Here is a 12,623-nt window from a genome sequence, read left to right as displayed (position 1 = left end):
GTTTGGTCTAACCAAAGGTTCAATGACATCAGGTAGATTTTTTTTCATTTTTACTGAACCAGTTGTTCATTTATTCCTAATGCAGCAATGAAATCTAAGACTCTTCTGGATTATCCCAGGAGGTGTGGCACATTTGGATGCTGGTCTCACCCCTAACGAGAAAAGCTAACATTTTACAATAAGTACCAAACCTCCCTGCACTGTCTACCTATACCACATCATTTGCTTTTGCCACTGTGCTCAGCCTGTCACTGATTTCCACAGATGCTTTTGTGTTTGTCTGGTTGGTTACTGCTTTGAAGCACTCCTGCTTTCTCATTCCAGAGTTCAGCCTGGTGTATTTTTAAGGCTGAAGTGCAAACCTACTCTAGTTTAATTGGCCTTAAAATGCGGTTGGTACCTTGGAGTGTGACTGTAAAATGGCACCTTCTTACTCAATAGATCCACTTCCTGTATTTATTCAGTATCATTTCCACCTACCTTACACACTAAAATAAGACTTTACTGCCTTATTCTCCTGTTAGCCCTGCAGAGCTAACGCAACTATAGCAGAGACAGCTGGATTCTATTCCAGCTTGCTCACTCTCAACAGAATCCTTAACTGGCTTCTGAGTGCTGAATCTTCATTGATAGTGATGCATGGGCCAGAAAGAACCAGTTAATATTCCAATCCTAGGTTGAGCTTGCAGGGCTGACAGTTACAGGGTGGGGAGAGAGGAACATAGCAAAGAGTTTCAACGGTGACTAGTGATTGGGGCACCTCCCTTTTGGATGCCCAACTGGAGATATTTTAAAGGGGTCTGGTTTTCATGGTTTTCACTTTCTGGAAAACATGGCCCTTCCATGTATTTCCACTACCTGCGTCTGACGAAGTGGGTATTCACCCACGAAAGCTCACGCTCCAAAACGTCTGTTAGTCTATAAGGTGCCACAGGATTCTCTGCTGCTTTTATGGCCCTTCCAGACATCTCAAGTTGGGCATCTAAAATCACCAGTCCGTTTTGGAAAGCTTGGTCAATCCATATTTTGCATGTAAGCTGAAGACATCTGATTGGGAGTCATTGAGGGGCAATAACTCAGTGGTTTCAGCATTGGCTTGCTAAACTTAGGGTAGTGAGTTCAATCCTTGAGAGGGCCATTTAGGGAACTAGGGTAAAAATCTGTCTGGGGGTTGGTCCTGCTTTGAGCAGGGGGTTGGGCTAGATGACCTGCTGAGGTCCCTTCCAACCCTAATATTCTATGAAACTAAGATGCATGGAACTCCATCTTGTCCTTATGACTTAGTCACTATTCATGGCAAGACTACAGTTATAGAAGAAAGCACATGGGTTCGCTAACCCTGTGAGAAGCGTGTGGAAAGATACAATGAGGACGTAGCTGTGGCTACCGACATTTGCAGACACACTCAGACATAATCATTTTAAAAATCGAACTTTTGCCTTGTGCAGAAGCAATGGAACTGAGAAGTGTTACTAAAATACATGGTGGTATTTCCCCCCACCCCTGTTCTTTATTTACTCTGTCAAGAAAGGAAAGACAGAGAAGCAGTTGGAGTTGATTATTTTCCTAACTTATGCAAGCCCTGGGGCTTGCAAGCAGGAAGGTGGGCAGCATGTGAGATTTTAATATACAATTACCAGAAGTTAATGAACGAACCCACAGCCTTCGGGGCATACAGCAATGTCGTCTTTAATTTTATTAAACATTTATGCAGCTCGTTTCTTCTTTTGGGCAAAGTACAGCTCCTCCTGAACATTTTTAATTATGCAGTCACTGCCAGGCATTCTTTACTGTGCCAGGCTGACCCTCTGAGAATGATTAAATGGAATGTTGCGACAAAGAGCATTAGGGAATTTCTGAACCTTTTTATGCAGCTTGGAAATCTCTGTCCTCCAAAGAATACTAGCAGCAGTGAGGCTGCACAGTGAATTCATCTTGCTAAAACCCTTCTCTGAAGCTTTCCGTTCAGACTCTGGCATGCTCCTGGATAAAACCAAGAGCATCGCAGGGCGTGTGGAGCCTTCGCAGTGTCTGTGGTTCCCATAGCGCTGGAGTTTGTTGGCTTGTTGTGAGATGAACTTTGTGATCATTTTTTTATTCCACCTCTTTATCTCAAAATCCCCACGTTAGCTCCAGCTAGCCAAAGAGGGAGGCCCAGAGGATTTGATCCAAAGCCCACCAAAACTAATGAAAAGACTCCCGTTGACCTCTTTGTGCTTCTGATCAGCCTTGTGACTTCATCAGTGGGAGGACAACTGGGTGTGAGCTGGGTGTGTTTCCATCCCCTAAAGGTTCAGGGAGGGATCGATGAGCTGGATTCCTCTTCCCCCTGAATGACAGTAAAGGTTTGTCTGCACTGCAGCTGGGAGTGAGCCTCCCAACCCAGGTAGACAGACTCACTGTAGCAGGGCTCAAGCTAGCATGGTAAAAATAGCAGTGTGGATGTGGCAGCTCTCAAGACAGTCACCAGAGTTGAAGCTCCCCCGACCCCGGAGTCTGAGCTGTGGTGGTACGCTCTGCAGGGAAGATGCACCTTCTGTTGTGTAATCATTAGCATACCAGGGCAGTTCCACTGTTTGTTGTCAGTGCTCTTTTGGACAGGCTTCAGTCATGCCCTTGTTTGCTCGTTAGCCCTGTCACTGTTCGGGCATGCTGTTCATCTTTATTCCTCTGCTAATCATTCAAGATTGGCTCCCGGCACTTCGTGTTTTGTGTGATGCTTCCCTGTCACGAATGTGGTGAGATCCTGGGATGTGAATCAGATTTTCTTCCTCTCTTGTCACCGCATGGAACAAAAAGCTTCCAAAGTTGTGCAATGCTTGCTGTTCAGCAAAGCTTTCTGGGGCTGCATTCTTCCCCATTCTGTAGCATAGCTCATCGAATAGGTCTCCCATGCTTCCAGTTTCAGTGTTCAGTGTTGCTTAGCATAGTGTTAGCCTCCGTAATTTGGGCACTCACTGGGGTCCGGTTCAGCAAAGCACTTAATCATGTGTTTAAATCCATTCCAATATTCTTAATGCCCAACAAAGTCAATGGGGCTTAAGCATGTGTGTTGCAGAATTTGGATGGACTGAAGCATGCGTTTAAAGTTAAGCATATATTTAAGAGCTTTGCCGAATCAGTTACTCTGGTTTTACTTTGCCATGAGTCAAGACTCCTTCTGACCCCCTGGGAGTTTTGATCAAGAATGGACACAGTGAAATCCAAGTAAGGCATACAGGTTTGGATACTTATTGATGAACTAGAAGGCAGGATGAGTAGAAAGAACAGCCTTTCTCCTGTTTCCCCCATCAGTAGCACGACTTGTCAAAACCCCTGCATTTTGTCTTCCACTATCGTCGTTAAAAGTAAAGCTTTTTGTTTTTTCAGGAAAAAGAAGTTAGCTCAAATTTCCAAGCCAGTTCTAGTAAATAGGTGATTCCCGAAGATTGTGGGAACCCATGGCACATAGAATCTTAGAACCTGTAGGGCTGGAAGGGACCTCAGGAGGTCATCTAGTCCATCCCAATGCACTACAGCATAATTAAGTATACCTGGACCATCCCAGACAAGTGCTTGTCTGACCTGTTCTTAACCATCAATATTGGGGATTCCACAGCCTCTTTAGATAAACTTTTCCAGTGCTTAATTATCATGATCTGATGCTCCTCATTACCCTTCTGTTTCCATAGTGACTATGGCTACGAAAGGCACAGTAACAACCAGTGCATGCCAGCTTTCTGGTTCAACCCGTCCTCTTTGCCAAAAGACTGCAGTCTCGGCCAGAGCTACCTGAACAGCACCGGGTAAGTAAGTCTAGCTGACTCTCGCTTTTGGTGACCTTGTGGTATTTACGGTAAGTCTGGACCATTAGCGTTATCTCTACTCTGCCTGGCGGGTTTCCAGCCTTATTTGCGAGTTGCTTTTTTGCAGCCTCGTCTATATGGAATTGTACCTCATTCCTCAGGCACTGAGAGAAGTCCATTAACATAAGTGACATGTAGATATTGCATTGCTCTCAAGTGATATATGATCCTGGGAGCCCACACTTCATGCCACCACTGCTGCAAAATTAAAGTACGAAGCAAAATATCCATCTGAGTAGCTGCGGAACATGTAAACGGCCAGCTCAGGGTATTTTCCGTGATTTTTCATATAATTTGTTTCTCTCTTACTGTTCTTATTTATAACAACTCTTTAGGAAGCTTGGATTTATGCTGTGCATCCTTACCCAATTTTTCCCGCCTTCACCCTGTGTATTTCGTAGTTTGTTATTGTAGGGTTCCCATAGCACTGGGTCTGCACATACTGGCTTGTTACTGTGACATTTCTCATATTCTTAGGCTGCTTGTGCTTTGAGGGCTGACGCAGGGTTGCTCATGAGTACCAGGCTCTGCCCACTTGTCCGTTTTGATAGGGTGGCTCTGGAATGTTGGGCTCCAAATGCTGGTTTGTTTTGATTAAGTTACTCTGGAATGCTGGGCTACTGATGCCGGGTTGTTCTGGTAGGGTTGTTCTGGAACACTGGGCTGCAGACACTGGTTTGTTTTGGTAGGGTTGTTCTGGAATGTTGGGCTGCAGACGCGGGTTTGTTTTGGTAGGTTTGTTCTGGAACACTGGGCTGCAGACGCTGGTTTGTTTTGGTAGGGTTATTCTGGAACGTTGGGCTGCAGACGCTGGTTTGTTTTGGTAGGGTTGTTCTGGAACGTTGGGCTGCAGATGCTGGTTTGTTTTGGTAGGGTTGTTCTGGAATGTTGGGCTGCAGACGCGGGTTTGTTTTGGTAGGTTTGTTCTGGAACACTGGGCTGCAGACGCTGGTTTGTTTTGGTAGGGTTATTCTGGAACGTTGGGCTGCAGACGCTGGTTTGTTTTGGTAGGGTTGTTCTGGAACGTTGGGCTGCAGATGCTGGTTTGTTTTGGTAGGGTTGTTGTGGAACGTTGGGCTGCAGATGCTGGTTTGTTTTGGTAGGGTTGTTGTGGAACGTTGGGCTGCAGATGCTGGTTTGTTTTGGTAGGGTTATTCTGGAACGTTGGGCTGCAGACGCTGGTTTGTTTTGGTAGGGTCACTCCAGAATAGTGGGGCTGCAGACACTGGTTTGTCATTTTAACATTCTTTGTGTGCCTCAGCAGATGTCTACTTGGAGGTCTGTTGTAGGGTTGCTCATGAGTGCCACACCCTGCTCACAAATGCTGGCTGTTTACTGGAGGTTTGCCAATGAAAGTTGGGCTACTGTAAGACTGTATTCATAGGTCTTAGGAAACCACTCCATGGTGAAAGATTGTCATTAAAGTGGGCTGGCTGCAGCCGGCGGAGCCCCTGGCAGCAAGGATGCACTGGAGTGGGGAAGAGCTGCTGATGTCCTGCTCACCTTCCCCAGTTCTGTGAGGCAATGACTAGGAGGGTTAATCTCCTGGAACAAGGCAACAAATTGCCAAGTATCCTCACAGGCAGCTAATCTCTTTGCTTTGCTTCTGAATGGAGCCAAGAGAAACCTGCTCCTTGAATCATTTAAAACTGAGCTGGACAAAGCTCCTGCCAAATCATTCAGGGTGCCTTGGAGCAGAATAGGAGCAGACACAATATAACGAAAGCATAACGAAATGCCATAATGCAGGAGACAGAGAGACAGAACAGGGAGCTGAATAGGCCTTCTCCAGCTTTCAAAGTGGTATGTAGAGAATCAGCTCAACAATATGAAACTGTTCTCACCAGTGAAGCCAGGGTCCTCGGAGACGGCTGGATCGTGATTTGTTTGGCTTCTGCGGATTAATAAAGTCTTTGAGTTTCTTTGATTTGAGGGGAGCATGTGGGCTGTCAGCCTGGGGCAGCTCTTTGAAATGCATACGTTACAAAAATAAAACCTACTCTCCCGAGCCCCACCTGAATTGTCCATGTTCCCCAGGTATCGGAGGATTGTGTCTAACAATTGCACGGACGGGCTGCGGGAGAAATACGTGGCCAAAGCGGAGCAGTGCCCCGGCAAAGCCCCACGTGGGCTGCACGTCCTCACCTCTGACAGCAAGCTGCTTGCCCAGCAAGGGCACAACACCACCTTCATCATCCTTATGGAAGAGGTAGGTCTCTGGGCTTGTTGGAGCACTGAAGTGCAGGCTGCCCCCTTCCTTTCATTTACTGGCTTCATCAGGAGAATGGCATTCAAGTGCCCAAACTTGAAACCTTTCACAGAAGGTGGGTGGAATGACAAACATCCCAGTGCACGGAGGGCTGCAAAGCTCTACTAGTTATCATGATACAGTGTCTGCTGGCTGGAGCAGCCTCGGCACTGTCTAGCCCAAGCCTGTAGAAGGACACGCCAGAATAGGGCATAAGCGCAGGGAAAGATTTTCAGAGACACAAAATTGCAGTGAGATGCCCGAATCTCATTGATTTTTCAGTGGGAATTGAGCTCCTTACTTCTGTACACCTCTTTGAAAATCCAGCCATCATCTGTTTCAGATGGGCATAGAAATCCTGCTGAGACTGTCCCCCTTCTCTTCCTTCTTCTGAAACACTAGCCCAGTCTGAGATTAGAACAGATGGCACCAGACAATACTTCTGTCTGTCATGGTCATAAGGAAGTCCCAGGTCAGAGTGATGCTGGGACTCCCCTCCTAGACCCCTGCACTATTCATACAAGCCCTGACTAAGGAAGTATATCTCTGGCTAGCTGCTGTTCCCCTCTGATACTATAAGGAGTGATGATGGCCATGTATTGTAGTACTGCGGTAGTGCCCAGGAGCCTTAGTCATGGACCATGGTTCTACGTGCTGTGCCAGAGACCAATGGACAATGGTAGCTTAGGTCGCGCTGCACAGTTCTGCAGCAGGTGGTGGATTCTGTGGCCAACCCCACATCTGCTGGATAAGGGCGTTTCCTGGGGCCTCGACAGCAGTTGCAATAAAAGGACCTTTTGCCTGATGGCCTCCCTTGAGGATCCTAGAGATATAATTAACCATGCTGCAAAAATCCCCATTATGGTTTCAACTACCTAGTTCCATGTGTGATGGTCTCAGCTTAGAGGGCAATGGCTGACTGGAGCACGAGAGGCTCAGCTACTCTCTCTCCCATAGAGGGGCTCCCTGGAGATCAGAGTTGAGGATATAATAGAGAAATCTGTGTCTGGGCGGGTTTCACTGCCACTGCTCATGATCTGTGGCTAAGTAGGGGGACCAGCTCACTGCCCTGCTTCTGGGTGGTTACACTGCTTAGGCAGCTACGCAGGGGCAGCTGGGGTAAAGCTCTGGAATAGGGTAAAGCCAGTGCAGCTGGCTGTGTGCCATCCAGTCTGCCTACAACACACCCGGGCTTGGGGTTGTGACTGGAGAGGGCTGGGGGTAAGAGGAGGCAGGGCCAGAGATCCCACTGCCCTGTAGCCAGTCCCCATCAGTATAACAACCCCTGTCATAAATAGATAGCTAAGGGTTAATGTTTCTTTTACCTGTAAAGGGTTAACAAAGAGAACCAAACACCTGACCAGAGGACCAATCAGGAAACCGGATTTTTCAAAGTCAGGGAGGGAATTTTTGGGGTCTGTGTCTTTTGGTCTGTCTCTCAGCTATGAGAAGGTTCTTTCTATCTTCTAATCTTCTGTTTCCAAATTGTAAGTACAGGTAGAAAACAATATAGGCTTTATTGTTTTTGGTGGTATTACATTGGTGTAGCTTGCTGAATGTTTCAAATTGGATATCTTTTTGATCAGATGTTTATTCATATTTTTTATAAGCAATGCCTGTATTGTCATCTTGATACAGAGAATATTTGATGTCCCTTTTTCTTTTTCTTTTTTATATAAGTTTTCTTTTAAGACTTGTTGAGTTTTTCTCTCTGGGTAGGCTAGGAACGAGAGGGGAGGGAATCTCTTTGTGTTAGATCTACGGAGGGTAAGCTCTGCAGCACAGGAATTGGTGGAGAGGGGAAGAGAGAATCATTCTTGTCCTTGTATTTGGGGTTTGTCTCTTTGTGGAATAGAGGAGACATCTTCTTTATTGTGATGTAAAGAGATTGCATCAGGACTCGCAGGTTAGCCCAGAGAGGAAAGTCTGGGTGGGAGAGAGAGGGGGAAGGGAAGTGGGTTGTGAGACTCAGAGTCTCTGAGTCTTGGGGTCTCTCCAGGGAAGGTTTTGGGGGAGACCAGAGGGGGCCAAAACCCTGGAAATTTTGGATGGTGGCAGCGAGATCAAAGCTAAGCTGGTAATTAAGCTTAGAAGGGTTCATGCTAGGCACCCACATTTTGGACGCTAAGGTCCAGATTTGGGAAAGAGGCTTACGACAGCCCCTAAAGGACTGGCCCTTGGGATCAGGAGAGCTTGATGTGCAACGTAGCACCCCTTTCACCTCTCTCATTCAGATGCACCTGGGGGGAAGCTTGATGTGGCTGAGGATTATGCCCAAGCAATCCAGTCCCCAGGGCACTCAGAGTGGCATCTGGAATCACCATGTTGCCATGAGCCTCTGGCACATGATTTGTCAGGATCTCTTGGAAATCACAGACCTTTGCTCTGATCCCCTTTGCCAACCTCCTATGGATAATCGATTGCTGTGGTTTGCCCCCTAATACCGCTTTGTATTCACCAAGGAGGCCTTCGTTTGGGGTGTGTTTGTCCAGAAAACTTGACACAAGCCTTGACAGGTCACCGATTCATGGCACGCTCGCAGGACAATTTTCAAAGGCATGTGTAGGGACATTAGGCACCCAAATCCCACGGAAATGGTATTTGGGGGCCTAAATCCATCAGGCTTCTTTAAAAATCCCAGCTGTATCCATTTTAGACACTGCCATTTTGTGGATACCTTTAATCAAACATAATTTCCTTGTTCAAAATCTCCCAGCAGACATTGAACGTGCACACAAGAAAGAAATGTGGGAAATTGTCAAATGCCTTCCCCGTGTCACAATGACAGGGCAGATTGTGTAGATGGGATCAGAATATAAGTGTTAATCATCCTTGGTAAAAGGAAAGAGAGAATTTGAGAAATCAGGTTTACTTGGCAATCTGTGTTCTGTTTGTTTATCTTTGTGCAGTTCACTCAGCTCAAACAAAAAAGCCAAGCTGGTCAGCATCAGTGTCTGTTTCTGGTCTCTTTTGCTTTCCTGCTCTAATTCAATGGAGGTGTCTTTAGGTTTCCAAAGGACAGAGGGATGCTTTAATATTTTTAAAAGTAGAACTTTTGTCATTGATTTCCTTTAGCCTAAATACCATGATTATGAATTATGTGTGCTACAGTATTTTCTAAAGGCCCCAACCAGGATCAGGACCCACTGAGCCAGGAGCTGGACAAACACACAAAAAGGGACCATCCCAGCCCCAAAGTGTTCACAGTCTTCACAGAAAAGGCAGAGGAGGGATAGGAGGGAAACAGTATTAGGGAGGTGAAATGATTTGCCCAAAGTCACTGATTTAGTTGGGGATTGGTCCTGATTTAGTTGAGGGTTGGTCCTGCTTTGAGCAGGGGGATGGACTAGATGACCTCCTGAGTGATTCCATGGTGTCACTATAAGATTTGGGACCAGAAGCCATCTTCCCTGACTCCCAGTTCAGTGCCCTAGCTATGGTATCATGCTGTCCTCTAATACTTTTTTCTAACCTGATGGTTTTTTCAAGTAGCCACATATTTTTCATTAAAAAAAATATGATGCAATGAAATGGTTCATTGTAACCAGTCTGAGATGACAGGGTCTCTTTGCATAGATTCATATTCCTCCTGCTTCTGCGCAATGGGAATTTCTTGTCTACCTGGCTGATTCTTTTATCTGTTTAGATTTGACAAGGTATGAAGATTTGTAGAGACATTATTGAGTGTGAGTTCAGAAAAGAACAGGCAATCTAAAAATTAGGGCTCTAGTAGTAACTTATTAGGGAACTCGAGCAGAACAGCTGCAGACAAAGAATGATAAACAGACAGGAATAGGGTTGCAGGCAAGGTAGTTGAAGAGTTGTGTTGGCACAAGGTTTCAGGGATTGAAGGATCTGGTGAATAAACAGATAGGTAGATATTGAAAAGGGATCAGATTATAACATTTTAGGCACAGGGCACTGGAGCTATCTACTCTTATTAGAGGTGCTCAAAATGTGTCCATTGAAACATTTTACTAATAAAAAATGGATTTTCAATTAAATGTAAATTTTCATGACAAAAATTCTGTTATGGAGAATTTTTCGTGGGAGTTTATTTAGGTAAAATCAAAAAGGTTTCAGTTTTAAACAAAAAAAGTCAGTTTTGTGCTTTTTTGACAGAAACCTGAAAACCATAGGGAAAAAAATCAGAGAAAGCAAAGAAATTTTCATTTTCCTCAGTTCTGATTATTACAAAACTTGAGGAAATATAGTAAAATCCCTGCTTTCCTCTAGTTTTCATGCCAGAAGTATGTTTGACAGGGCTTTAAAAAATACTAATGCGTGTGTGTGTGCACACGCACGCATGTGTGTGTGATTGTGCACGTGTTAGTTATGTGCTTGGCTTCATGTGTTATAACAGTGTGCCAGCTCCTGAGATGGGGTTAGTGTGTAGCTCCGTTCAAGTTGGTGGACAACACAAGACGATGATCTGATCCAATGGCTCTGTGCTCAGTTACCAGTGACTTTTATTTTGTCTGTTTCTGGGTGTCCTGAACATGCTAGTATGAATGGCTGGACCTAAGCTCATCCATTAGGAGCTGAAGGTTGTGCCACATGTTCTTCCGAAAGGTAATTTTCCCTAGATTTATGGTGGATCTTGGATTTCACCCTATTGCATAGCGGGGTGTTAAAAGATCTCCATGCTAGTAATCCTAGAATAAGCACATGGCACATGATGGTGGGTTTTATATATTGAAGGTATATATAGCTTTGTTATATTTTTATTAATTTAGTTCTGGATTGTGACTTAGATTGTGCAGATAAGCAATAAGGAAGAAGGAATAAGAATACACTCCCACATGAGCTCCCTGGACCTAGGGTCTGGGCACACACAAGTAAGCATAGGTCTGAATCTCTTTATTGGTTTGCTGAAGTAGGTGAGAATGGAGTAAGTGAGCCCCTGGGTCCCCCTGCCACTCTGCACCAGGTGGGAGCTGTGCCACTGAAATCAGCTCCCTACCATTGCAGCCTTCGCTCTGGTACTGCAATGTGAGGACAGAGCTGCTCAGCTGCAGGCTTTTATTGTGAGCAAACTGAAAAGACAAGAACAAGCCTGAGCAAATCTTAGGACTCTGTATATTTATTCCTGAATGGTAAAAATATGTAAATATATAAAGGTATAGGTGGAAATCCTGGCTCAACTGAAATCAATGGGAGTTTGGTATTGATTTCAGTGAGACCAAGATTTCACCCATTCTCTGCACGCTTGTGGGCTTCTGACAAATTGCCAGTGCAGCTGTCGATTTGGAAAACTTTCCCAGCTGAACTCCAGTGGGGAAGAGCTGCCAAGGTATCTTATAGGTAACACCGATTCCCGCTGCCCGTCAGCTGCCCCTTGCATTCCATTGACCGAGTTGCAAGTGTTACAGCAGGCCATTACCACATTCCCTTTGAGCTGTGTACAGGACCAAAGCTATAGAAAGTGCCTCTTGATTTTATCTAGAGAGCAATGATTTTTATCCATTTGAAATGCCTCCACTTCATTTCTGCTTTAATTTATATTCATAAACCCATTGTATGTGGGGCAAGCAGCCACCTTTCGATATTCCAAATACCAGTCTGCAGCGAAGGAAATGGGGAAAGATAGATTAGCACTATCACTGGCTCTGTATTAAAGAGCGAGGCCAGTAATTGGGTGGAAGGATCATCTGCTACTGTTTAGCTATTAGAAATCTGTTCCGTAATCTCCATATCAAAACCTTCCCTTTGTAGGAAGGGGAGGGTGGGAAAAACCAACAAACAAACCAAAAACCCGGCCACCAATCAATGAGGAAAACAAAAAGAAAATGACATGGACAAGCATGGAACTCCAGAGATGGGTGATGAAGTTTTCGCCCAGAGGTCACCAGGACTGAATCCAGACCAGCTGTTTTTTACCATACGTTCAGTGGCATCCCTGTGACATGAGTTTGTGGGCTCAGTGCAGGCCCACACAGAGAAGTCCTGTAGCATTTAACAGGCTGTAGTGAATTCATAGATTCCCAAGTCAAAAGGGGACACTGCGATCATCTAGGTCAGAGGTGGGCAAACTATGGCCCATGTGCCACATCCGACCCATGGGACCATCCTGTTCGGCCCTTGAGCTCCCGCCTGGGAAGGCTAGTCTCCTGCTTTCCCCCCTACCCCTCAGCCTCAGCGCGCCATGCAGCCAGAGCTCTGGGCGGCGGGGCTGCGAGCTCCTGCTGGGCAGTGCGGCTGCGAGAGCCACAGGCCTGCCCCAGTGCTCTAGACTGTGTGGCGGCATGGCTGGCTCCCACCGGGCAGTGTGGCTGCCAGTCCTGGTGTTCTGAGTGGCATGGTAAGGGAGCAGGGATAGGGAGGGTTGGGTAAGGGGCAGGGGATCCCAGGAGGTGGTCAGGGGACTGGGTGCAGGAGTGGTTGGATAGGTGTGGGAGTCCTGGGGGGCCTTTCAGGGGGGCAGGGGTGTGGATAGGGGTCAGGGCTGTCAGGGGACAGGGAGCTTGGGGGGGTTGGATAGGGGCTGGGATCCTGGGGGGGAAGTTAGGGGCAGGGAGTCCCAGGAGGGG

General features: G+C 46.2%; 1 protein-coding gene across 1 annotated transcript in view; it reads left to right on the top strand.

Annotated features, from left to right (window-relative positions):
• The window catches only part of LOC116838098 (VPS10 domain-containing receptor SorCS3), a 513,373-nt gene that overhangs the window by 462,901 nt on the left and 37,849 nt on the right, over positions 1 to 12,623 (top strand). The window contains exons 17-18 of the mRNA XM_032803097.2: positions 3,672 to 3,785; positions 5,883 to 6,054. Coding sequence (XP_032658988.1) covers positions 3,672 to 3,785; positions 5,883 to 6,054 — 286 coding nt within the window. The remainder of the gene's footprint in view (positions 1 to 3,671; positions 3,786 to 5,882; positions 6,055 to 12,623) is intronic.

This window comes from Chelonoidis abingdonii, chromosome 16, assembly GCF_003597395.2.
Source record: "Chelonoidis abingdonii isolate Lonesome George chromosome 16, CheloAbing_2.0, whole genome shotgun sequence".
Lineage (NCBI taxonomy): Eukaryota > Metazoa > Chordata > Testudines > Testudinidae > Chelonoidis > Chelonoidis abingdonii.
This window is presented reverse-complemented; position numbering and strand designations above follow the sequence as displayed.